General features: G+C 45.1%; 1 protein-coding gene across 2 annotated transcripts in view; it reads left to right on the top strand.

The window, feature by feature from the left end:
• Ect2l (epithelial cell transforming 2 like) overlaps positions 1-25,560 on the top strand; it is a 61,637-nt gene that overhangs the window by 4,210 nt on the left and 31,867 nt on the right. For both annotated transcript variants that reach the window (XM_041654354.1, XM_041654353.1), the window contains exons 3-6: positions 15,467-15,629; positions 20,430-20,682; positions 21,722-21,881; positions 23,711-23,849. In XM_041654354.1, coding sequence (XP_041510288.1) covers positions 15,467-15,629; positions 20,430-20,682; positions 21,722-21,881; positions 23,711-23,849 — 715 coding nt within the window. The remainder of the gene's footprint in view (positions 1-15,466; positions 15,630-20,429; positions 20,683-21,721; positions 21,882-23,710; positions 23,850-25,560) is intronic.

Raw genomic sequence — 25,560 nt, 5'->3', positions numbered from 1 at the left:
GGGGTGCTTGCATTTATTTATTTATTGGTTATTTAAGACATAGTTTCTCGGGTGTAGCCCTGGCTGTCTGGAACTCTCTCTGTAGACCAGGCTGGCCTCAAACTCACAGAGATCCGCCTGTCTCTGCCTCCTGAGTGCTTGCACTAAAGGTGTGCACCACCTCCGCCCGGCTAAACTTAGAGGTACTTTTATTTTCCTCTTTTTGTTTTTTTCTTTTCTGGCCCTTTGATCTTTTTAGCGTAGGTAGAAGAGGGCTTGGTGGTAGAGTACTTGCCTAGCGTGTGCAAGGGCCTGAATCCAATCCTCATTATGGGGGAAAGAAGCTATGAAGCATATAGGTTTAGGAGTGAAATGAATGGCTCTAACAGTAACAGTGTTATGATTTATGGAGTGAGGACCGCGGCGGGTTAACGGACAGACAGATACGCCATGCAGAGAGAGCTTGGGGTAAGGGGAGTTTATTTAATGAGTATTGGGAGGGTATAAGAGTAGGGTGGTATGGGGAGGAAGAGAACGGAGAGAAAGAGAAAGAGAAAAAGGGACCAAAAAAGGGGGAAGAGGAGGGAGAAGGAGGGAGGCAGACAGCCACCTTTTCAGAAAAGGAGCTGTGCAGAGAGAAGGGAGAGTGGAATTCGGTTGGGGGCGGAGCTTGGGAGTGGGCGGAGCTTGTCTCTTAAAGGGACAGGGTACTCAAGTGACAGAGCAGACCAGCACAATCATAATTATAACAAACAGAACCATCAAACTAGTTATTTATTCAGTGTTCCTTTCGGAGCCTCCTTATCCCTGTAGTCTTTCTCCTCCCATAACTGCAAACTTATGATGTATGCAAACTAAGAGAAGCATATATCACTTGGAAGCTTGAACTCTGTGTAAACTCTGCTGTCTTTACAGACCATTGCTTCTCCCAGGACAGGACCAGTGTTTGTTCGTTTGTTCGTTTTACAATCTGTTTTTTAAAAATCCCTTTCAGACAATATATTCTGATCACACTTCTCCCCTTCTCCAAGTCCTCCCAGATCCTCCCCACCTCTTCACACACCCACTCCACTCCCTTTCTTTCTCTGGAGACCATTGTTTTAAATGCTTATTTTGCTTTTTTCCAAATATGTTTTAATTCGGATAGCCACATTTATAAACATGGTATTTCAATATCAGTAGGAATGTTATCCCATGTTTCTTTGAAACTCCCTAATCTCTATGAGATAGATATATTTAAACATCTAAGACTTGACATGCCACTGTTAATTTTTAGGATGATCTTAAGTGGAATTTTATAACTAGGATATTTTTCGCTGATTAAGCATCTCAGGTCATCCTTCTGGCCAGTGCTCCACCTAGACTTCCCTCTCCTGGAAGTGTTTTTGTCCCTCCATCACGCGGTTTCCCTGGGACAAAACAAGCTTCATGGCTCCCACTGCTGTCTGCCTTCTTCCACTTGACTCTGAAGGCAACTGGGCTGCTGTCTCCAAGTGTCTATCACACTGGGAGAAGCCTACGGAGGACCTTGACTCGCTCTCCCTGCTGCACTGGTGGGACCGGTTTTAAATTGCTTCTGCCCAGCTGCCAGCATTGCCTTCCTACAAAGGCCTTTCATTCCGGAGCTGGAGAAGTTTAAACTTGTTGCCTTCCTGGGTGGGTGGGGCAGCGCTCACGCAACTGCGTTTTCAAGAGGTGGGGGAGGGAGGGAAGAACGAAGGTCTTGAGCAACCCAAGAGAGATTAGCCCTGGCCATCTGTCTCCATCAGAGCAGAATGGACTTGCGGGCGGCGGGCGGGCGGGCGGGCAAAACATCTGCACCCAGGTACACTTAAGAACTCCAGTCCACTCATCCGCTCTTTCCACGAGGAAAGGAAGGGAGGGAAGTCTCACTTCTGTGTGTGGCCTGAAGAGGAAACCAGGTGTGCAGTTTTTCAGAGACAACGCACTTCGTTTTAATTTGGAGCCCACTCAGCTTTGTCACTCAGCGTTAAGAAACTCATTCTAATAGAGAATAGTTCCAAGTGGCAATGAGAACGTTGTTAAGGAAAAAATACCTTTAGTGATGGTCTAACCCTAAAGCAGGATGGAACCATCTTTTTTAGGACCTTGACAATGAGCAGAGGGATCCCTGCTGTGGGATTTGCCCCCAGAGAAGGGTGCAGCTTGCTCTGCAACACAACCAGGCAAAGTGAAGACGCTAGCCGAGGGGCAGAGCAGAGCAAGTGGCTGGAAAATCACTGGGAGGGAACTGCAGGGTGAGGGGATTGGGTCTAAGCCAACCTAGCAAGCTCCTGCTGGAGACAGGCCAGGGGATCAGACGTCCTCTGAGGGGCAGTGACGGACCAGGAACCTGATCACATTTCCAGGGTGATCAGGTTTCAAGAGGTTGGGGTTTGGCAATGTTGTTTGCTAAGACTGGATTTTACAATGGAGCTCGGAAGGACGGACGGAGGAGGCAGCCCAGGAGCCTGAGGTTAGAGAAGTTTGGTCAGAAAGGTGCAGGCCGTGCTCGGAGGTGAGCTGTATATCTCTGCACTTCAAACTATTGTATCTGGACGTGCAGAGAGTCTGGAAGCTAGGACCATTTTGTCTCTCTCTTCCCCTAAGGCCCATGTTCTGAGCATTCGCCAGCTTTCTTCACGGTTTCGTTTGTTTGAGACACTCCCACACTGAAAGAATTATTCTCGTTCATTGCTGCAATGTTTTTGTAGGGATGGATGGTGCTAATAAAACACTTGAGTTTGTTTATTTTTATTTTATTTTATGTGTATGGGTGCTTTCACCTGCCTGTATGTTTGTGCACCACGGGTGTGTAGTGCTTCAGAGGCCAGAAAAGGGTATTGAATCTCCTGGGACTGGAGTTACAAACAGTTGTGAGCCACCATGTCCGGGCTGGGACTGGAACCCAGTTCTTTGGAAAAGCAACCAAGAGCTCTTAACCACTGAGCCATCTCTCCTGTCCCCTCCCCAACAAAAATGCTTAGCTTAAAAGGAAAGGAGAGCCGGGTGGGCAGTGGTGGCGCTCTTCTTTAATCCCAGCACTCAGGAGGTAGAGGCAGGTGGATCTCTGTGAGTTCAAGGCCAGCCTGGTCTACAGAGCGAGTTCCAGGACAGGTTCCAAAGCTACAGAGAAACCCTGTCTGGGGGGGCGGGGGGTAAGGGGAGAGTATAGCCTTGGGGGAGGAGTGGAGTAGTGGAGACGTAAAGCAAATACTTGCACCTAAATTCTCAGTTCTCTGTATCCCCTCCCGTAGAATTACCCACCATATGGGATGTCGTCAAATACAGCCCCTTGTTTGTCTAAACCACTATATCCTAAAACTGGCCCCAAAGTAGCTCCAGTGTACAGGGGAGTAGGTTGAGATGTAAGAAAGGAGCAGGAAGAAATGTTCACTTTTCCCAGTTCCCGCCTAGAGTTTACACACTCCATTACCTGCACACCCAGCCCATTCCACGTCTCTTTTCCCTGTTCCCCACCCCTCAGGTATTAGATGCCTGAGGATTATTTGGTTACCTCATACCCAAGGGCCGGAGAGTCCAGGGCACCTGCGGATTGGATTGAATTCATCACGGGATTTACGTCCTTGAGTGTGTTTGGTTGAGGCGAGGCCTTGAGTGTGTTTGGAGGGAGTGATTCTGCCCAAGAGATGTTAGCAATGTCTGCAGAGAACTCCTCAAGGTGTTTTCTTCAACCTTAAACTTTAGCTGGCACTTAAGGACGGGTGTGTGCCCTCTCCTGCCCTGGGGTCTCTGGTGTGTCAGGATTAGTGCTCAGAGTCCTCGGGGAAACCAGCTCAGAGAACCAGAACATGAGGATGGTGAATCCAAAACGCAGAAATCCCGGGCCCGTGATGCCGTCATAGGCTTCTTGAATCTGAAGCTGCCCTGATTAGAAAGTCTAAAACGGTGTTTTCTATTTAGTAGCCACGTCTCTGGTCATCTCAGCTCTGGGGGGGAAGCACTTGGCAATCACACAGATATGAGAGAGCCCATCACACCCACACATGTGGTCTAGGTAGTTAATCAGAGGTGTGTATAGACACTCTCCTACAACCACGTATATACGCTGTGCTGTGTACTTGAATCAGCTGTGGCCACAGAATCGGCCCCGCTGCCTGCTGCTTCCTTACCAGTGGGAAGTCAAGTTCACAAACCCTGGCCTGGAGTTTGTAAAACACAGATCATGAGTGTTGATAGAGACGTTAGCTCAAGTAGCCTGGAATCGGATTGAGGAAACTGTTGTCAGCAAATTACCCAGGTAATCCGGTGCGTAGCCAAGGACAACACAAGGTAGGCTCTCTAGGCCCAAAGGCTCCACGTGCCTCGCGATTCCCTACTTCCTGGAGGCGGGAACACTGGCTCCACCAGCCGCCCTGGCTTTGTAAGTGTGTTTTGCATCCTACACTGCTGAGACTACTTAGTGGTTTTAGAAGATGCTTCATTATGCTATTGGCCCTAAACTTGACGGGAATAATGAAGGAGATTTTCTTCCTATGTGGCTGGAAATTCCCGGCATAGATCTGGTTGCAGTTGAAGTCAAGTTTCAGCAATAAAGCCAATGCCTTGTGTCTCTCATTCCCTGCTCTGCCATCAGCGGCCTTGGCTTCTTAGTTATCCTCAGTGTTTCTATAGTGGAAGAAAGTGCATTGTTTGGGGTTTCATTGTAACTGGACTAGTTTATAGGTTCAGGCCAGCACCCTCCCATACAACCCCCTGTACCCCTGTGAAGGCTGTGTTTCCCAGGCTAGTACCGGGGTGACTCGAACTCCTGATTCTCTTGCCTCCACCTCCTGAGTGCTGAAGCTAAAGGCCAGTGACATGATGCCCGTGTACCTGGTGCTGGGGATCAAACCCAGGGCTCTGTGCATGCCAGACAAACCATCTACTAACTAAGCCATACCCCTAGCTCAGGACAGTGTCTGAGACTGAGCCACATAGCGTAACTTGGCCTTGATCCTGTGCTGCTCAGATCTAGAGTTAGAGTTTCTATGGATACCCATGGATCACAAAATAGAAACTGAAGTCATTACCACCTGTAACTCCTCCAGTTCCAGGGGATCTTATGCTTCTAGCCTCCTCAGGCACTATACTCACACATACACACACACACACAAAATATTTTTAAAGAGTAATCTGTTGGGCTGGGCATGATGACACACACTTAAAGACTCAACATTCAGAAGATTGGGGCAGTCAGATGGCCACGTGTTTAGGGCCAGCCTGGGCAATGTGGCCAATATCAGGGTAGCCAGGGCTACAGAGTGGACCACTATCCTAAAAAAAAAAATTAAAATACACTTTTAAAGGGGGTTTATTGTTTTGTTTTGCCGAGGTCTCACTATGTATTTGTTCTGATGTGGACTACAATAAACCCAATACCTTGTGGTTGATTTAAATAGGACTCGTGAGGCTGGAGAAATGGCTCAGTGATTAAGAGCATGGGCAGCTTTTCCAGGGAACGCAACCTTGAATTCCAATACCTGTTGGTACTAATGAGTCCTGGCCTTCAGCTGGATGTTGAGATTAATGAGTCCTGGCCTTCAGCTGCTCTTCCCTCCTAGAACCTTCTAATTAAAGTTACTAGAAGCTGTGCCTAGCTTAGAGGATCAGAGGATGGGATTTTCACCTGTTGGCCATTGACTGCAAGGTATTTAAGCCTACGTGGTGCTATTAAAGAGGGGTTTTTTTGTACAGTGTTTGAAGGTCTGTGTGTCTGTCTGTCTCTGCATGAGTATTCTCAACCTCCAGCCTCTTTCCCGAAGCTTGTGAACTGGGGTCCAGTGTGCCTCAAACACCCACACAGTAGCTCACAAGTTTGTGTAACTCCAGGCCCAGAGGATTTGACAGCCTCTTCTGGCCTCTGTAGGCACTGAAGGCTCATAGTACACAAACATAAATGCAGGCCACACACCTGTTCACATAAAAATAAAGGAAAAAAAATAAAAACAAATTAAGTAGGTCTCCTAGATTGCTCTAGGAAATGTATAGGTGCCCTGCCCTCAATGTTCCCTTTTAACTTGTAGTTTCCCACAATTTTCTTCTTGTTGATTGTATCCTTCTGTCTCTTGAAGTTTCTGAAAATTAGGTGTTTGGGCCTACCTAATTGGATTGCGGTTTGATTTTTTTTTTTTAAGAAGATATGCTAAATGTTCTTAGGGTTCCCCTTCAGAAGGGCATGTCAGATGTCCCTCTGGCTGCCATCTGCTTTTCTTTGCTTAGATCTATTATGTTACTAAGAGTTGCAAAATGTTGACTTGTTAAAGTTCAGTCCTTTTTAGCTTACTAATTGATATTCTTCAAAAGAGAGGCCTCTTGTCTTTGCTGAGTTCGTTTCTCTGTAAGTGTTGTTTGTCCTGAAAAGGCAGACAACAATAATCTGGTTTTCTAGCTTCTTCCATATCTGGAAATTGAGTTCTTAGTAGCGTTATGAACACACGTAATTTTATTATGAATTTAAATATTTCGATGTGATCCAATTTCAAGTTGTTTGGTTAGCTGTTTTGTTTGGTTTGAAATGAGCTCTCAGTATGTGGTCTAGGCTGGCCTGGAACTCACTATGTAGATTAAACCTGTCTGGGAAAAGGAAGGAAGGAAGGAAGGAAGGAAGGAAAGAAGGAAGGAAAGAAGGAAGGAAAGAAGGAAGGAAAGAAGGAAGGAAAGAAGGAAGGAAGAAAAGAAGGAAGGAAGAAAGGAAGGAAGGAAGGAAGGAAGGAAGGAAGGAAAGAAAAGAGCCTTTAGTTAGGAGTGTCCTCTTCCCTTTTCCAGTGTTGGTATTTGTTGGGCTTGAACCTGTTCAAAGCCCAAAGTACTGTGAGTGCTGATACAACTCATGAAAAATTTCATGCTAACATAAAGTTCACATTTGTTCTGATTTCCATCCCTCCCCTAGACCTTTACTCTTGCATCCCAGCTGACACCTTCCCCATGGAACCCAGAGGAGGTGGAAGTGAAGCTCAAGGGCTCAACTCTCTCAAGAGTATCTCTGTCAGCTCCTCACTGTAGCTGTCTTAGCTTGAGTGTGTGTGCGCGCGCGTGTGTGTGTGTGTGTTATTCCAGTAAATTGCAGATTTACTTTTTCATTACCTTTTTCTGGAAGATGCTTTAAAATATTATTGCTATATTCCCCAGAACTCCTATGCATTTGAAATTAGCACGTGGATTCCCCTTTCGACTCAGAGTTTTGATTTCTAAGAAGAGTTATTAGGCTTTATAAATTTACCATAACTTATCCCAGACATTTATCTTGTTTCCCTGGCATTTGCTATAGAAACAACACATATAGGAATCTCCTTTAGCTGAGTCTTTAGCCATGTCCTCAATCATTAGGGACAAACTCCTAGAGGAAGAAGTGGTGGATTCAAAAGCACCTTGGGGTGGCTGTTGGTATCTCTCATTCTGCTGACTTGTCTTCTTAGTCTATGCAACTGGCTGAAACCGGTGCATAAACTGCCCAGTAGGCCCTTACCTTGCCCTAAGTGTTTTCAAGAAGCCACTAGACTGAGATGTGCTGCCTAGGCAACCAGAAAACAAAGACCTCAGCCAAAGCCACTTACCCTCTCCAGCCACCTCTCCAGGCTGTCCTCCCAGCCATTTTCATCAGAATTTTGGCAGCTGCTTTCTCCTTCATATCAGAAATTTAACAAAAAAATGAGATTGAGTCCCCTAGCACTGAGCTCCGTTGTTTTTGAAAGTACACACTGTGCACTCAGTAATACACCGCAAAGTATTGTCATGAATTATTTAGATAAAACTATCCTTGTCACAAGAAAATGAGCAAGGCACATTTTGTTCATTTTCTCCTTATGTGTTGTTATTTCTCTTCGTTGATTTCTTACTTGGCAACATTAAATGCAAAGTGACGAGCCGGGTGTCATTACTGCAAAAACCTTCCTTCTGTTGCTCAGGCATGGATTTTTTTTTTTTAAAGCGTAATTGGACCATTTTCTGTTCTCCTTGCTTAAGATTCATATTTCTTCACCATGATCCTGTAGCAGAGCAGACCAGGCACAAACATAAAACTGAAGTCTAGTTTCTAAGACACTCGCATTCTGCTTTCCTCCTCAGTCTCTCTGGGATGCAGCAGTAGAGTCTACAAAGTTGGATGGTGATAGAAGCAAACATTCCGAAGATACCCAGAGACCTTTCTTGGAAAAGATGGCTGAGACTGGGCATGATGTTGCATGCTTGTAATCCCAGCACTTGGGATTGAGAAAGATGGTCAGTTTGAGGCCAGGTCTATCAAGTAGGTGTGAGCTATACACAGAGAGACCCTTTCTTAAAGGACCAGGGACCAGGATATAGTTCATTGGTGCAGTATTTATCTAGCATGTGCGATCCCCTGGAGTATGTACAATTCCAGCACTTCAAGAAAAAGTGGCTGGAAAATTTCAGCTTTTCATGTTATTTGATGGGGGAGTGTCATATATCAATCTGTTGATTTCATTGGTTAAGCAATAAAGAAACTGTTAGGCCCATTTGATAGGCCCACCCTTAGGTGGGTGGAGTAAACAGAACAGAAGGCTGGGAGAAAGAAGCTGAGTCAGAGAGTCGCCATGATTCTCCCACTCCAGACAGACGGAGGTTAAGATCATTCCTGGTAAACCAGCTGGTGGGCTACAGCAGATTATTAGAAATGGGCTAGTCCAGGTACGAGAGCTAGCCCTAGAAGAGGCTAGATAGAAATGGGCCAAGCGGTGTTTAAAAGAATACAGTATCCGTGTAATTATTTCGGGGCATAAGCTAGAGCTAGCTGGCGGCTGGGAGCTGGGGCCGCAGGGAAGCGGCCTGCAGCTCCTCACAACAGTTATTTTGCTAATTTTCTTAAAATTCCAAGATGACAGCAAATTTTCTCTCAAAGGGGCTGGAGAGATGGTTCAGAAGTTAAGAGTACTTGCTGCTTTGCCAGAGAATTGGAGTTTGCTGCCCAGCACTGGCTAAGAGCGGCTCGTGACTTCATGTAACTCCAGCTCCCGGGAATCTAACACCCTGTTCTGCCCTTTAAGGGTAATGCGTGTGCATGTGCACATACGCATGCGTGCACACACACACAAATATAAATAAAGTAAGTCTTTCTTTAAAAAGAAGAAAAGGAAGGGAAGAGGGAAGGAGGAGGAGGAAGAGGAGAGGGGAGAAGGAGAAGAAGAAAAGGAGGAGGAGGGGGAAGAGGAGGAGAAGAAGAGGAGGAGGAGGAGAAGGAGGAGGAGGAGGAGGAGGAGGAGAAGGAAGAGAAGGAGAAGGAGAAGGAGAAGAAGAAGAAGAAGAAGAAGAAGAAGAAGAAGAAGAGGTTCTAAATTCTAAATTTGTAGTTGGAACCATATCCTTTGGGGCCTAGCTGTTCTCAGTGTATCATGGTCTTGTTCAGTGTGAATGTTAGTTTCAAAGGAGTGACCTAGTTATTACCTGTACTTTACCATCAATACTGAGACAGCCCCCATGACCCATTGGTGGATATCATATGGTGTCAGCCCTACACATGGACAACGCCGTCATCTCTCAGACTGTGCTGCCAATGAGTTCTAAGGCACTGTCTCTGGATGTGACTAGGCTGTATGGATACAGATAACAAACAGCAATAACTTAAACACGGCCAGGAAATAGGTCCATATACAACATGTTATGAATTAAGTGTCCCCTCTCTCTTTTGAGGGGTTGTTTGTTCTGTTTTGTTTGCCAAGACAGGGTTTATCTGTGTAGCCCTGGCTGTCCTGCAACTCACTCTGTAGACCAGGCTATCTCGAACTCAGAGATCCAACTGCCTCTGTCTCGCAAGTGCTGGGATTAAAGGCATGCGCCACCACTGCCTGTGTGGTCTCTCTTGTTTTCCAATAATTTTTAGGTAAGAATGATATAAATACTTTCTTCGCCCTTTCCATCTGGATTCCTCTACTTTTTGGTTCCTGTCCCGGAACAAGCGCTTTGTAGACCAGGCTGACCTCGAACTCACAGAGATCCGCCCGCCTCTGCCTCCCGAGTGCTGGGATTAAAGGCGTGTGCCACCACCGCCCAGCTAGACACTGCTTTTGGAGACAGGGTCTTTCCTTATTCCGGCCTTGCCCAGTGTGCCACGCCGGCTGGCAAGGCCCAGGGATCTTCCTGTCTCCCTGTCCTCAGATCTGGGTTGGCAAGTGGACTTTAGCATACATGGCTCGGGTTCTGGTGACAGATCTTGGCTCCTCATGTTTGGAAGGCAAGTGCTTTTCCAATTGAACTCTCTCTCCAGCCCTTCAGTTTGTATTTTCTAATGAGGACATTGATGAAAAATCAAAGTTCATCCGCACACACCAGCACTGTTTCAGTTCAACTATCCCATCACAGACCTCATCGGTATCCCTTTTTGGCCCGGCAGCATCCTCCTCTCTTAGTACACAGAATGCTACATTTCCCCTGTGCTTCAGGATCCAGTGCAGTCACTCACCACACCCAGTTCTCCTATCTCTAGATCCACCCTCACTGTGGGACAGTGGCCCCCTGTGTCCTCGTCTTTTCATTTCGGTTTTGCAGAGGGCAGCCTAGTCACGTGGCCACCTCACTTTTAACTCAGCCCACACTAGGCTGAGTGAATCTGTTACAACTCCTCCCCATCAGACAGTCTCTCCAATGCCCGATAGTTATCAGATTAGGAGAAATGATTGACAGTTCAGAATAGGCCTAGATATTAAAAGTAGGAATAAACAAAACACAGCTCTAGTGGGGAAGGAAATGTTATCTTGTGTAGAAGTTACCAGCTAAAAGGGAAAAGAAGTCTGTTTCTTTCAGTGTCACAGACCTAGCAAATAAATCACAAGAATACCCAAACAAATACCCTTGCTTTGCACTTCAGCTCCTCTAAAACGCTTGGGCGGCTGCTGTTATCAATTGATGAGAGTAAAGCAACTCCCCAGATCATCCCAAACAATAAAGAGCATTTTACCTTAGATGAGGCAAAGCCATGTCTATAAACACAAATCACAAGTGTGCCAGGAGAAAAGGAGCCGTGGTAAATAACAGGCCCACGAAGCCTCACAGGCAAGGAGTGAGCTGTATCAGGAACAACACACATCACACAAAACCCTCCAGGAAGGCAGGCGCTGGAAGCGACTCTTGGAAGGTGTAGAAGAAACTATTAGACTCCTAGCCAACAACTCCATCCCATTCATTCAAATTACTGTGCTTTTTGTTGTTGTTGTTTAAATTAGTAAGTTTATTATTATTGTGTGTATTGTTGTGGGTGCGCATGTCCCACAACACACACTTGGAGACTGGAGGACAACCTGTGGAGCTGGTTCCTTCCATCTCTATGTGGGTCTAGAGATCAAACCCAGGTCACCAGGTATGGCTGACAAATGCCTAGTAGTTTCTGAGATGCATTGTGTGGCCCATCTAGTCTCGAACTCTTCATCCTCCTGCCTCAGTCTCCTGATTACTGTCTGCTGCAAGCAATGGTTCCTCTTTTGTTTGTCTTATTTATGTGTGTGAGTGTTTTGCCTGCACATCAAGCAGAGGTCAGAGGGGCATCAGATACCCTGAAACTGCAGCTATGGATGGTTGTGCGCCACCATGTAGGTGCTTGGAACTGAACCCTGGTCCCCTGGAAAAGCAGCAAATACTCTTAACCACAGAGTCAGCTCTCCAGCCCCAGGATTCTTCTTCTTAGTGTAAATCAATCAAGGCATGTAGGACTCTCTCGCAAAAATCCACGTGCAAATCTGCAGACACTGACTTCTCCCTGCAGATGGTAGGGAGAACATTTCCTTTCTGCGACATGTTTATTTAACACGTATTTGCTGAGTGCCTTCTCTATGCCATGAACTATCGTCTGCCTTGCATAGGGGACACATACACACAAGCTCCATGGAATGTACATGTAGAACAGACTTTATTAGGAAAATGTTTTTTTAGGATATTATTTATTTATTTTTGACAATTCCGTAGATGGAATGGATTGTGATCATAACCACATATTACACCCTTAAGGCCTCTCCCAATCTTTTTTTTTTAAAGGGTTTGAGCGTAGCTTATTCAGTGGGTTTTGGGAGGAAAGGGAAGGGAGACAGAAAGAGAGAGAGAGAAACAGAGAGAGAGAGAGAGAGAGAGAGAGAGAGCGCAGAGAGAAGGGAGAGAGGAGGGCCCTTTCCCGCTCTTGCTGATTCCCTTTATCTCATCTAGTGCTCCCCCCACCCTGCCTCTGCCCTCATGTCAAACCCCTCCTCCTCCCTAACCCCAGGGAAAACTCACATAAACGGAGGGGTAGCAGGAGTGACCTCACCTTTCATCACCAAGCAGCTTAGGCAATGTGGAGATGGGCTGTGTGGCCCTGGGCCAGTGTGTGAGTGCAAATGCTGAGACTTGGCCCGTGAGATTTGATGGATATTTATAGTGTGGGGGAGAGGAACAGGGAATGGCAGAGGATGCTGCCATGTTAAATATGAACACTTCGCACCCAGCAATCGTTCTTCCATTGAACTAGACCAGGTCTGCTGAGAGCTCTCTGCTATGTCATGGCAAGCTCCCATCGGGATCAGCCCCTTCCCAGTCCAGCCCCTGGAACTTGAGACTCTTTTAATGTAATGCTCTGTGTTATCTTTAGGTGTCATTGGATCACACTAGGTTTTATGTGTTTGTTCTCTAGTGAAGTGTCAACCAAATCTCATACAGCTGGCCAAGCGGGGTAAGACATGCCTAACACTGAGAAGTCATAGAAGGCTTCTGGGGTGAGGTCTGTCTGTAACTTTAGTAGAAAATGGATTTTTTTTTTTTGCATCCTTTTTCAACCCTATCTACTTCCACTCCGTGGCCATCGATTACATCCAGTTGCTATGCCTCCAGGGTAATCTTGTCTCCCTTTCTTGGCTTATGGATTCCACAGGAACATGGAGGTTGCCATTTATATAGCAATGTCATCAATGACCTCTGAGGGGTGGGGGCGAAGGTGTGCCCTATGGCTGTCAGGATCCAAATCCATGTCTACTCAGGTCTTCTCTGAAGTCACGGGAATTGTTCATTCTTCAAGGTCAAACTAAGCATAAAGAAGAAGAAGGCAAAGGAGGAGGAGGGGGGAGGAGAAGGAGGAGGGGGAGGGGGAGGAGGGGGAGGAGGGGGAAGGAGGAGGAGGTGGGAGGAGGAGGAGAAGAAGAAGAAGAAGAAGAAGAAGAAGAAGAAGAAGAAGAAGAAAAGGGGGAGGAGGAGGAATGCACTGTTCCTTTTCATATGAGTACTCATGAAAAAAATCAAAAGAATGTGCACTACCTCCTTCACACCCTACCTTGCACTAATTTCTGGATACCATAGCAGGGGAGGCCTGGCTACAATGTAAAATAACCGAACACACACAGAAGAGCTTTGCTGACGCTTGGCAAGAGTCTATGAACCACACAGCCCCGTGGGTCACTTCATGGCTTTTTTTGTTGACCAAGGTTTCTGTCCTACCCCGGTCCCTCTATGTGAGCCATGCTGCCCACAGCCGTGTAGTCCCAAAGAAACACACAGAGGTCTACATTAATCATAAACTGGTTGGCCTAGTAGCTCAGGCTTCTTATTAACTCTTATATATAATATTATATATATTAGCCCATAATTCTTGTCTGTGTTAGTCACGTGGCTTGGTACCTTTTTGGGCGAGGCAGCCACATCTTGGCTTGTTCTGTGTCTGGCTTTTTCTCTCTTTTCATGACTTGGAAGAATTTCTTGTCAGGTGTTCCAGTGCCTTCTGGAAGCTCCTCTGCTGTGATTCTGTCTGGGGCATAAACTTAGCTGGCTGCAGCTGAGATGTTCATCAGTATTTCCATTGCTGTGAAATGTGGTCGCTTCACAGGAGTGTGTAGAGCAGACACAAAATTGAGTTTGCCGTGAAGGTATTGCATCTGATTCACACGAGTCCCACAGTGTTCTGATCCTATATGGTCCAAGTACCTTGCATGTAGTTAGAAGGTGACTGGATCTTAGCTGCTGGCTTTTATTGTTTGAAGTTCAGAGCGCTTCTCAGAGATTAGCAACAGTTCTTTATCACACTGAATGGAGCTGCTGCCCTTGAAGGTAGATGATTTTATCAATGAACTTTCCTGTTTTCAGGTTTGGGCCTTGTAGACGAGGTTCCAGACTGAGCCAACAGTTTTGGTAAAGCAGTGGTCAAGACTACCTCTTAGGAGTCACAGGTGTTCAGCCAGATGGCTTATGGTCTTTTCTTTATGGGAAATGCTGCTTCTGTTTCTATGCAACCAGCCGAGATTGAAGTCACCCTCTGGAAATTTAAGTCTGAGAAGTCCTATTGCAGGATGGGGTTTGCTCAGTGCCATGACTTTTGGTGAGCTCATCTGTGTCCACTGGGGCCCGATGACATTGGACAGTAGTGGCCATTTAGCAGTGAGAGAAAGCTTTGTTGTTGTCAAAGGTCTCGAGTGAATGAGTTGTGGTAGATTCTTGATTAGCAGAACTTTTCCACCCACCCAAAAGCTGGTCCTAGAGATCCAAGAATTCAGTGAGTTTGGCTGTGATGCGGAGTTGCTGCTGCCTGGATTGCTTCCAGCCCATCCTATTCTAGCAGTAGGTACTCAAAGAGCATCTGGCGGCCTAGCGCTGTAGAGTTTTGTTATGGATATATAAAGAGAACAGTCATGTGTCAAGTTGTACACACACACAAAGGGTGTACATGTGTGTGTAAAAGTCATAAAACTAGAAAGGAGGCTATGGGAGTGGAGGAGGAACTCTTAGTGGGGGAAGGAGGAACATGTCTGACATGAGAGCTGAAGAGAGGCTATCTGGGGGAGAGAGAAGACTAACAAGGGGCGGCAAGGGATGGGGAGGTCAATGAGGAAAAGAGACAGTAAAGGCAGAGGCTGGTGCCATGTAAATGGAAATGCAAAAGGAACCCATTGCTTTGCCTGCTGATTTAAATTTTCATTTGCAACAATTGAGTTAGACTTCTCAATTAGTCTAGTGAGTTCTCAGCCTTCCTACTGCTGCAGCCCCCGACCACAGAATTATTTTTGCTGCTACTTCATAACTGTAATTTTGCTACTGTTGTAAATCATAATGTAAATTTTTTTGGAAATAAGAGGTTTGGCAAAAAGGTCATCACCCATAGGTTAAAAACCTCTGGTAGAGAGAAAGCTTGGAGGTTAAGAGCCCTGGCTGACTTTCCAGAGGACCTGCGTTTGATTCCCAGCACCCACAAAATGACTCGCAACCTCTGTGACTCTAATTCCAAGGAAATTGATGCCCTCTTCTAGCCTCTTCAGGCACACACGAGTGCACAGATATATATGCAGACAAAACACACATACACTATACATATACACACATATTATATTATATTATATTATGTATATTTATTTGCAATGCTGAGGCTATAGCTCAGGTCCTTGCTCAGGCTAGCGAGGCATATCACCACTTCCCAAGCCCTGATTTAATTACTTTGCAGTGAACTTTGGAAAATAGCAATGTCTGGTATCTCTGCGGGATCTTTAGTCACTGTTAGATGATGAACTGAATTGCTGTGTCTTCCTTGTAGGTTCATCCGAGACTGGTTTTCAGAGAGGAAGCAGGTGGCCAGCGTGGATTTCTCGACTGTGTTACCACGTTCCATTTCTCTTTATATCTTCTCCTTCCTGAATCCGAAAGACCTGTGTGCAGCTGCTCAAGTCAGCTGGCCCTGGAAGTTTCTAACGGAACAGGTTTTCCCCTCTCTGCTCCTCTCACGTCCTAGTAATGGGACACGAATGCAACCATAATCTGTAATGGGGTGGTCTGGATGGCTCTCTTCCCTGAACTGCAGCGGAGGGGGCCTGCAGTGGTTACGTGCCCCTTAGGAGGAGGTATCGGAGGACTGGGGAGAAGCTGGCTCGGTGGGTAAAGGTGCTTGCAGCAGATGTGAGGCCCCGAGTTCGATCCCTAGAACCCATGGGAGGCTGGGCATGGCAGCTCACATCTACAATCTCTGTGTTCCTCCAGCAAGACGGGGGATGGAGACAGCGGAGACCTGGTCACTCATAGGCAGCTAGCCTGGTACATGCAGGCGAACTCATGGGCAGCTAGCCTGGGGGACCACAAGAGAGGCCTTGTTTCAAACAAGGTGGGGGGTAAAGGCTAACTCCTAAAGCTGTCTTCTAACCTCCACTGGCACAGATGCACCTATACTTATTCACGTGAACACACGCACGCACACACATGTGCACACACACACATGCACACACACACTTTTAAAAATGGAGATAATCAAATTCAGTAACTTCTTTTTTACTTGGAAAGGTTTCCCACCCACCTTTGGTTTTCCAGTTTCCATTCTGAGAATCAAACCCAGGGCCTCACACATGCTAGGTCAGCACTCTACCGCTGAGCCAAATACCAGCACCAGTAACATGTTGTGATCATGGCTATATACACCATTCCTATCATTTATTTACTCTTATCATGTTTATGGATTATTCAATGTGATTATTATTTAAAAACATTTCATTTGTAGAAGTGCACTATTCTTTTGGAAAAAAATGTTTTGAGCTTTGTTTCTTAAATGGTATTATTTTATTCATGATAAATTAATTCTGGAAAGCTGGTCCATAACCAGAGTTTCTACTGAATCCTTGGCGAACACCTGCCGAGGAACAGAACAGCAGCTAAACCCGACGTCTGTCCTTGCTTCCGCCTCTGCTCTAGGTGTCTCCCCATTGTCTTTTTCCGAGAGTTGATCGTGAGTAGACACTCTCTGGCCGCATCTCGTGTATTCCTCCTGTAGACGGCACATGTCCAGGGATGACGCTGTCCAGATGTTCACTTCAAATGCTAGCTGCGGCTCAGTGAGGGCCTCAAGCACAAACCAGACAATGGCCCTTGTTTTATGAACTGTTGCCAGGCTCCTCAGACACAGGCTCTCTGATTTAACCCATTATTTATATATCTTCACTCTTGGCTTCTCTGTAGTAACTCACCCAAGATATGCCCGTTAAAGAGAATATGCTTGGTCGGCATTTGGAAGTCTTTGAGGGTTTTTTTTTTTATACTATTTTGGTTTTTAGGGAACAGAGAAGTGAGCCCAGGAACTCATATATGCTAAGCAAATGTTCTCCCTCTGAGTAAGCCCTATCCACAAGCGTGCATTGCTTTTACCTTTGTATGTGTGTGGTGGGGGCACCGGGTAGTGTCCCAGCGCTTCTGTGGAGGGAGCACCTTAGGAGTTTGTTGGTCCTCATCTCTACCTTCTTTGAAACATGATCTTCCACTGTTTACTGCTGAGTCCTCCTGTGAGGTTCGGGGATTCTGACTTCCTCCGCCTCCTCACTGTAGGAGCACAGACATTACAGACTGAGCCACTGTGTCTGGCTTTGCACGGTGTCCTAGTCAGGGCTGTTCTTGCTGCGATGAAACAAAATCAAGTTGGGGAGGAAAGGTTTTTTTTGGCTTTCACTGCTACATCATAGTCCATCACTGAAGGAAGTCAGGATAGGAATTCAAGAAGAGCTGGAACCTGAGGCAGGAGCTGATGCAGAGGCCATGGAGGGGTGCTGCTTACTGACTTGCTCAACCTGCTTTCTTATAGAACCCAAGACCGCCAGCCCAGGCACGGCACCATTCACAATGGACTGGGATCTCCCCCATCAATTACTAATTAAGAAATGCCCTGTGGCCAGACCTTCTGGAGACATTTACTCAATTGAGGTTCCCTCCTTTCAGATGACTCCAGCTTGTGTCAAGTTGACATAAATTGCCCAGCACACATGAATTCTGGGGACCAAAAGTCAGGTCTTCATGTTTGTGTGGAGGGAGCACTTTGTCCACTAAGCCCAAACATTGATATTTTTTTTTAGCCAAAATGTTTAGTCTATTCATATTCATATAGATTCTGACATAATTTGGTTGAGACCCACCATCTTTACAGTTTTGTTTATTTTTTAATGAATGTATTATTTTTGAGGCAACATCTCATGTATTCTAAGCTGACTTAGGGCTTGTTCTGTAGTAGCAAAAGACCCCGGATTTCTGATTACACCCACCCCTCCTGAGTGCTACGCGGCTTCTTGTTGCCCTTTCATTTGTTTTTTATGTTTCGTTTCTATTCTACTTAAGCCTTCCTTTGGCCTGCATAAATATCTTTGTTGTTCATTTCGAAATGTTAAGTAGTTCATAATTATCGGACATCATAGTATGCAGTCTGTATTGGCTGATTACTCTGAAGACAATGCCAGGACCTTAGACTCTTTAAGCTGTGTATCACTCTCTCTGTTTCCGTGCCTTTTTGTCATATTTTTATTACGTGCATATACATATATAATAAACATATAGTTGTTCTTGTGTGCCTAAAGCAGACTGGATACAGTCCATTCCTCTTCCTCTAATAGCAAAGTCCATAGCTGCCTGAGAGTTTTATATACACCAGTGTATCCACATGTAATCAATCCTCTTGGATACTTTAAATTCTTCCACATGTTATTATTTTTAAAATCATATTTAGTACCATGTATATATGCATGAATTGCATGTATTTATTTGTATGTGTATCTATGGCTATGCCTCCTGAGAGATGGGATTATAAGCTTGCACCACCAAGCCTGGCTCCACACTCTCTTAAGTGAGTCTTGCATCATTTTGTCTTTTCATGTTTAAGTCTGGATTTGCTTCTGATCTACCTTTCAGTTTTCTGTTTCTTTAGCTAGATTCTAATGTGCTCTTGTCTGCTTATTGAATTTTAAAATTAAGTTATTATCTTTTCCAGGCCTAGAATGTTGACTTGCTTCTGTTGCCAACACTTCCCACTTGGCCCCTTAATATTCCTGGGCATATTAATTATAGGATTTATTTCAAAGTTTGTGTCTGATAATAGCAATGTTTGGCTCTTCTTCACAACTCTCTCTAGTTACTAAGAACTGAAAGATAAACAAAGAATTCATGTCTTTCTAAGTAATTGAATTATTTTTGATTGAGTGCAGATATAAGGTATAAAACACTGACGTCATCATCTGGGTCTCTGGATGATGTCATCTTCCTCCAGAGAGAATTTACTTTTGCTTCTAGCGTGGGATCAGGCCAGGAACTGACCGTGCGTAAAAAATGAACTTCTTCAAAGCTGGCCTCAGCCCTTGTCATAGTTTGCATAACTCAGTCTTCTTTTTTTAAAGATTTATTTATTTATTATATATACACTGTTCTGCCTGCATGTCTGCCTGCAAGGCCAGAAGAGGGCACCAGATCTCATAACGGATGGTTGTGAGCCACCATGTGGTTGCTGGGAATTGAACTCAGGACCTTTGGAAGAGCGGGCAATGCCCTTAACCGCTGAGTCATCTCTCCAGCATAACTCAGTTTTACTCTTCCTGTAGTGGTTCTCAGTTGAGACCCCTGTGTGGTAACCAGGTCTCTGCTTCCATGAATTTCAGATTGTGTTCTTTCTTCTGCCCTCCTCCTTCCTTTCTTCCTTTTTTATCTCCCCTGCTTCTTTAAAGATCCTGTGTCTTTGAGACACACCCTCTTGGCTTGCTTCACAGCCTAAGCACACGTTACTTTGAAACTGGCAAATGTGGACTGGGGAAGTCCTCAGTCATAGGGTGCTTGTCATTCTTGAGGACCTGGGGTCAGTCCCCAAAACTGCATAAATCAGGTCTGGTGGTATACACCTATAATCCCAGCACTCGAGAGACTGAGGCAGGAACGTCAGAAATTCAAGGTCATTCTCAGTTCTGTTGTATAGTGAATTAAAAACCAAACAACAACAAGAAGAACTGGCAATTGCCTTGAAACTGGTCTGTTTCTTTTGTTCTGAGATCTTGAGGACACAAGGTTTTTACTGTGCTGGTAGTTTTAGAATGTACACACACACACACACACACACACACACACGCATGCACGCATGCACGCACATACACACATTGTCTGCCATCTCTTAAAGTCTTAACATTTTTCCATCGATGCCCTAGGACTCCCGGGCTCATAGCATCCCTCCCATCCCAGCCTCCCAAAGATCTGGAGCACAGGTGCATGAGTGCATGCCATTGTGCCCTCCTTGTTTTTATATTTTATCTAGATAGTGATTTCAGTGAGTCACATAAAACTCACCGTTTTTAATAAGTCAAAAATCGCTGCAATTCGGCAATATAATATGAGTTTAATAAAAAAAAATTCTTCTGCAGGAGGGCTGGTCTGAAGCAAAGTATTATACCTGAATTCTCATAATCTAGAGTTAAAGTGACAGAATGCTGTGTTTCAAGATGGCATATATATGTGTGTGTGTGTGTGTGTGTGTGTGTGTGTGTGTACACTACATTATATATCTATATATAATGTAATGTATACTCACCAAAGAACATTCTTCATATGGAATAAAATATACTTTATACTTTTTGTAGATTAAAGTTTAGACATTGAGTCAACAATACTATAAATGTCAGTCTACCAAAAAAATAAGGCGTGTGTGACTGAAGCCACCATCGTTAGAAAACTATCCCTTAGAAATCTGTCACTCATCCTGCTCTTGTTCTTCTCTGGAGGACTGCTTATGGATGCCCAAATGCACGAGGCTTGGGTGGTTTCTGCCCTATACTCCAACACAGAATGAATATGGAGCTTGGAAGCACCACTACATTGCTTGTGTGTCCAGCTTGGATTGGCTAACGCCCAGGGAAGCTGCTGCTGTTTATGGGACACTGAATGAACCCAAAACCGAGGATGAGGAGTCCAAGGAGAGGCAAAGAGAAAAATGCCTGAGGAAAATCATTTGGGGGAAAATTGCATTCCGTAAAAGTGAGTAGCATTATAAAAGTTTCTGTCTTACCCAGGACACTGGACAAAAGGGTTTACATCTAGACTCCCATCTAGACAGAGAGCATGTGGGGCTCTCATCACCATATGCTCAAGACCAGCTCCTTTTTCTGTTATTATACTTTCAGTTAATTGGTAATAAAAACATAATTTCTGATAAAATAGCTAAGGTCAAGCATCCACCTCCATGGCAGTCTACTCCCAGGTTTGTAAGAGTATACACAAGGAGGGGATCTGGTAAAATGGCTCAGTGGTTAACATGCTTGTCATATTAGCCCGAAGATCCTAGTTAAAACTGGTAGTACTCACAAAAGGAGGGGACCTTAGGTAGGGTGTTTGTGCCTTGTATTCCCAGTTCTAGGGTGGAGGCAAGGTCAGAAGGATCCTGGGAGTTTCCTGGCCAGTGCACATAGCCAAGTCAACCTTTAACTGCCACTTGTGTGTTTGCACCCATACATCTGTGCACCTCTGACCTTTCCCAGACACAACCCCCCTGCCCTGTGCACATATAAAAGGAGGAGGAAATGCAAACACAGTCAGAAAATGAGAAGTAAATTTGGGACAGAAGAATCGGGCTGGTGAAAATGAGGAGCGAGCATGGGAGTGAGACCTAGAAGAGCGATTGCTTTGAAAGAAGCAAGAAGAAAACAGGATAAGGCCATGGGCTCGGGGAAACCTCTGATGTGCACATATTCTTAAAATACACTGTTGACAGGCTGGGGCTTGTCTTCCTCTTCTCCATCACTCTTCCCTGAGAAGACAGACACAAAATTACCTCCAGCCAAGGACAGAAAGGGATGCAAACCAGTGGGCTGGTTATTTGGTTCTCACAAGAGGAACTTCTTGTTCTATGAGCTTTACCGATTGACTCAAAGTGACAGATAGCAAATGAGAAATCCGATAGGAGTGGATGCAAGTGGCTATAGTTACTGTTTGGAATATTGCCCTGGTGTAGCTTTCTTTTTGATGTCTTGGGGAAAGTGTGGCGTAAACGGGAAGCCTGCTGCTGTTCATTTTTCAGAGGAGTTATTCAAAGCTCGACCCCCTTGGCTGAGTGGAACGCGCTGTTCCAGGTCCATGAGCCTGCCCGGTGGTCCTTGGATGCAGAGAGAAGGAGCAGGATTCTATGAAGCTTTGGAGAGGCAGCTTGTTCTGGCATCTTTAAATGCTTTGCCCACACGGTGAGCAAGCTTCTATCTACCGAGGGCTCGGGACTCTCCTGTGCCATAGAGAATTCATTATAGAATTATTTAGCCAACAGAGGGATCTTCAGAAATTGGATGCATTCTATGAAATCCCAGATAAGGAATTAATGACTTCATATTCAAGAATAGCAGCCTTTAAAAGCTTTCTGAAGAGGGAAATATGTAATGTTCAAAACTTATGTCTAATATACTTTTAACCCTATGGTAAAGACATATTGTAGATATCATATATTTTCTAAAGCTGATGAGCAAAAATGGAATTTCCCTACATTTTTATGGAGTAACAGTAACTGCACAATGTCTTTGTTAGTCACTTTCCCACTGGCCTAATGAATGCTTAACATAATAAAACTTATAAAGATGGTCTATTTTAGCTCATGGCTTCATGAACACTTGCTTCCATTGCTTTGGGCCTATAGTAGCATGGCGCATCATGGTGGAAACACATGATAGGGAGGCTTACTCACTTTATGGTGCTCAGGAAGTGGAGAGGAAAAGGTGACATCACTAGGGTGCCATTAGTCCATTCAAAAGCACACCCTCGATGACCCAACTTCCTTCTACTAGGTCCACCTCCTAAATATCCACCCTACCCCTGAATAGCACCATGAACTGGTGACCAAGCCTTTAATACCTGAGGGAAACTGCAGATCCAAATTATAGAAGCATCCAAACAAATGTGGACAAACTCCCATTTATATTGGTAATCTAAACACAGTTTTCTTTTCCTACTGAAATTAGAGAAATGGCAGCTGTTTTCAGCAATTCAAGTCATAATAAACGAGCACGGTGCCAGAAGGCGGTTCTTTTTTTTTTTTAACTTTATTTTTATTTTATGTGCATTGGTGTTTTGCCTGCAGGTATGTGTGAGGGTGCCCGACCCCATGGAACTGAAGTTACAGACAGTTGTGAGTGCCATGTGGGTGCTGGGAATAGAACCCTGGGCCTCTGGAAGAGCAGTCAGTGCTCTTAACTGCTGAGCCACTCCTCCAGTACCAAGGATCCTGTTCTTATTCTACCTATCCCTCCAGTCCCAAGGATCCTGTTCTTATTCTACCTATCCCTCCAGTCCCAAGGATTCTGTTCTTATTCTACCTACTCTCCTATGTGACGTCTGTAACTTCCAAAACTTGAGGAGCTGCTTAGAAACGGGGAAAAAAAAAAGGATTATTTTGCTTTTCACTTTGGATTCCACACTAACATTTTGAATGAAGACACTGAAGTCTACAGGTGACGTGACTCATCCAACTGTCATAAGTACTGGGACCCAAATTCTCACATTCCAACCCTCCTCAGCTTCACCACTGACGTCACATGCAGATCTGGGTTGGAACATTTGTGAGTGTGGCCTTACGTCTCACTCATCTGAGGGCACATAAAGAATCTTAGGAAGCATAGGGCATCTCTCATCCTCGGTAACTGTGGGGATGGGGCTGTGGAAATAATGGAAATGTTACCTAGGAACCCCTAAGGGCCAGAAGTGAATTATGAATTGCTTGGCTACCCCTTTTAAAATACAGTTTTGAGCCCTTAGGTGTATCATGGTATTTAAGAGCCCAATAAAAGCTAAGTGAGAGTCAAGAAGCTTTCCCTGCATTCCTCATGTGGAAGTGGAGAGACAAGGGGACAGATTTGGCCAGCCTGGGACCCCTGTCTGTCTCTATCCCTCGGACTGCTGGGAGAGCTTGAGAACTCACGGGTGCTGGCCTTCTGCTGTCCACCAGTGTTCATAGGATACTGGCACTTATCAAAAGTCATACTAGCGGAGAATTAGGGTTTTTATCCCTCCCTCTCATCTCGTACAGAAGCAATCTCTCTGGAAGCCACCCCTCTCCTTTCTTAGTAAAGAAAAATCATCACGGGGTTGGAGGAACCGATGACAGCTCTTCCTGTGCCTTGCAACCGCGCGTCATCCTGATCTCATCGCGGATTCCCGCCTATGAGGTACTGCTGTCCTAGGAGGGACGCCCTTCCCTGGATGGCTTTTCTTCCATCTAGACTAACAAAATCTTTTGGCTGTCCTGTGTGTGAAAATGATTCATCTTCCGAGAGGAACACTGTCTAATCAAGTGAACATTTACAAGACCCATACAGTCTTAAAAACTGAATGCAATAAATATAAAAGTAATCAAACTTATTTTGAGAAAGCATGAGAGGTCCAGATTGCTGTGTGAGCAGCTGGTGTCAAAACACTCCTATTGGATTGAGCTTGTTGCTCTTAGAAAAGGTAGCCAACCCAGGCTGGTCTCAAACTCGTGAGTCTCCTGCCTCTGCCTCCTTCAGAAAATCCTATGGGGCTGTGCCCCATTATAATTTATTTATTTATTTATTTTTATTTGCATTGGTGATTGCCTACTTGAATGTCTCTGTGAGGGTGTCAGACCTTGGAGTTAATAGAGATTTGTTAGCTTCCATATGGGTGCTGGGAATTGAACCCTAGTCCTCTAGAAGAGCAGTCAGTGCTCTTAACCATTGTACATCGAAGAGCAGGAAGAGTGATACTATAAACAAAGGGGTCAAGACCATGATGGGAATACCACAGAATCAGCTGACTTGAGCTAGTGGAAGACTGACAGCTGGGGAACTGGGGAACCTACATAGGACTGAACTAGGCCCCCTGAATGCAGGTGACAATGATGTGGCTTGGCCAACGTGCAGAGCCACTGGCAGTGGGACCAGGATTTAACTAACCCAATGCATGAACTGACTTTGTGGAGCCCATTCTCTATGGAGAGATACCTTGTAGTAATAAGGGCGGCGGGGCTGCGCCCCCAGCACCCCAGCTGCCTGGCTAGCTTATGCCCGAAATAACAACACACAAACTGTATTCATTTAATCACTGCTTGGCCCATTTCTATCTCACCTCTTCTAGGCTAATTCTCACATATTAATTTAGCCCATTTCTAATCATCTGTGTAGCGCCCCTAGGTGCGCTTACCGGGAAGATTCTAGCCTATGTCCATCCTGGGTCGGAGCTTCATTGCGTACGTCTGCCTGGGAGCTGGGAGCATGGCGTCTCTCTGAGGCGTCTGCTCCCGAGAGGAGAGCTGTGGAGTCTGAGCTCACTTCCTCTTCCTCCCAGCGTTCTGTTCTGTTTATTCCTCCCACCTATCTTCTAACCAATGAGAGCCAAGCAGTTTCTTTTTATTTAACCAATGACCTTCCTCCATCAATACCTTACTCAGCCTAACACGGGGTAAGGGTGCAGGGCCTTGGTCCTGCCTCAAGGAGATGATGGGATAGACTTAACCGACTTCCCAGGGGAGGCTTTACCCTTCCTGAGGAGCTGATTGGGGGTAGGGTAGAGGGAAGATGGGGAGAGCTGGAGGAGAAGAGGGAGGGGGAACTAGGATTGATATGTAAAAATTAATTAATTACTAAAAAAATAGTTGGCATAATGATTAAAAATATTTAAGACTTCCAGAATTCCCAAGAAGTTTAATAATATTATGTGACCAATAGTTTTCAAAAGTGGGCTAGAAGTACTGCTTCATGATCTATTTAAAAATGGTGCCATTAAATCAAAATATGATTATTACAAAATGAAATTATAGCTAGGTATAGTAGTGTGTACCTGTAATCCAAGCATTTAGGAGGCTGAGGCAGGAGGATAGATGAAATTTGAGACCAACCTGGAGTATTAAGTAAGCTAGGA

The sequence above is a fragment of the Microtus oregoni genome, unplaced genomic scaffold (assembly GCF_018167655.1).
Source record: "Microtus oregoni isolate MIOR12 unplaced genomic scaffold, Mior012 000006F_ref0000085, whole genome shotgun sequence".
Taxonomy (NCBI): domain Eukaryota; kingdom Metazoa; phylum Chordata; class Mammalia; order Rodentia; family Cricetidae; genus Microtus; species Microtus oregoni.
This window is presented reverse-complemented; position numbering and strand designations above follow the sequence as displayed.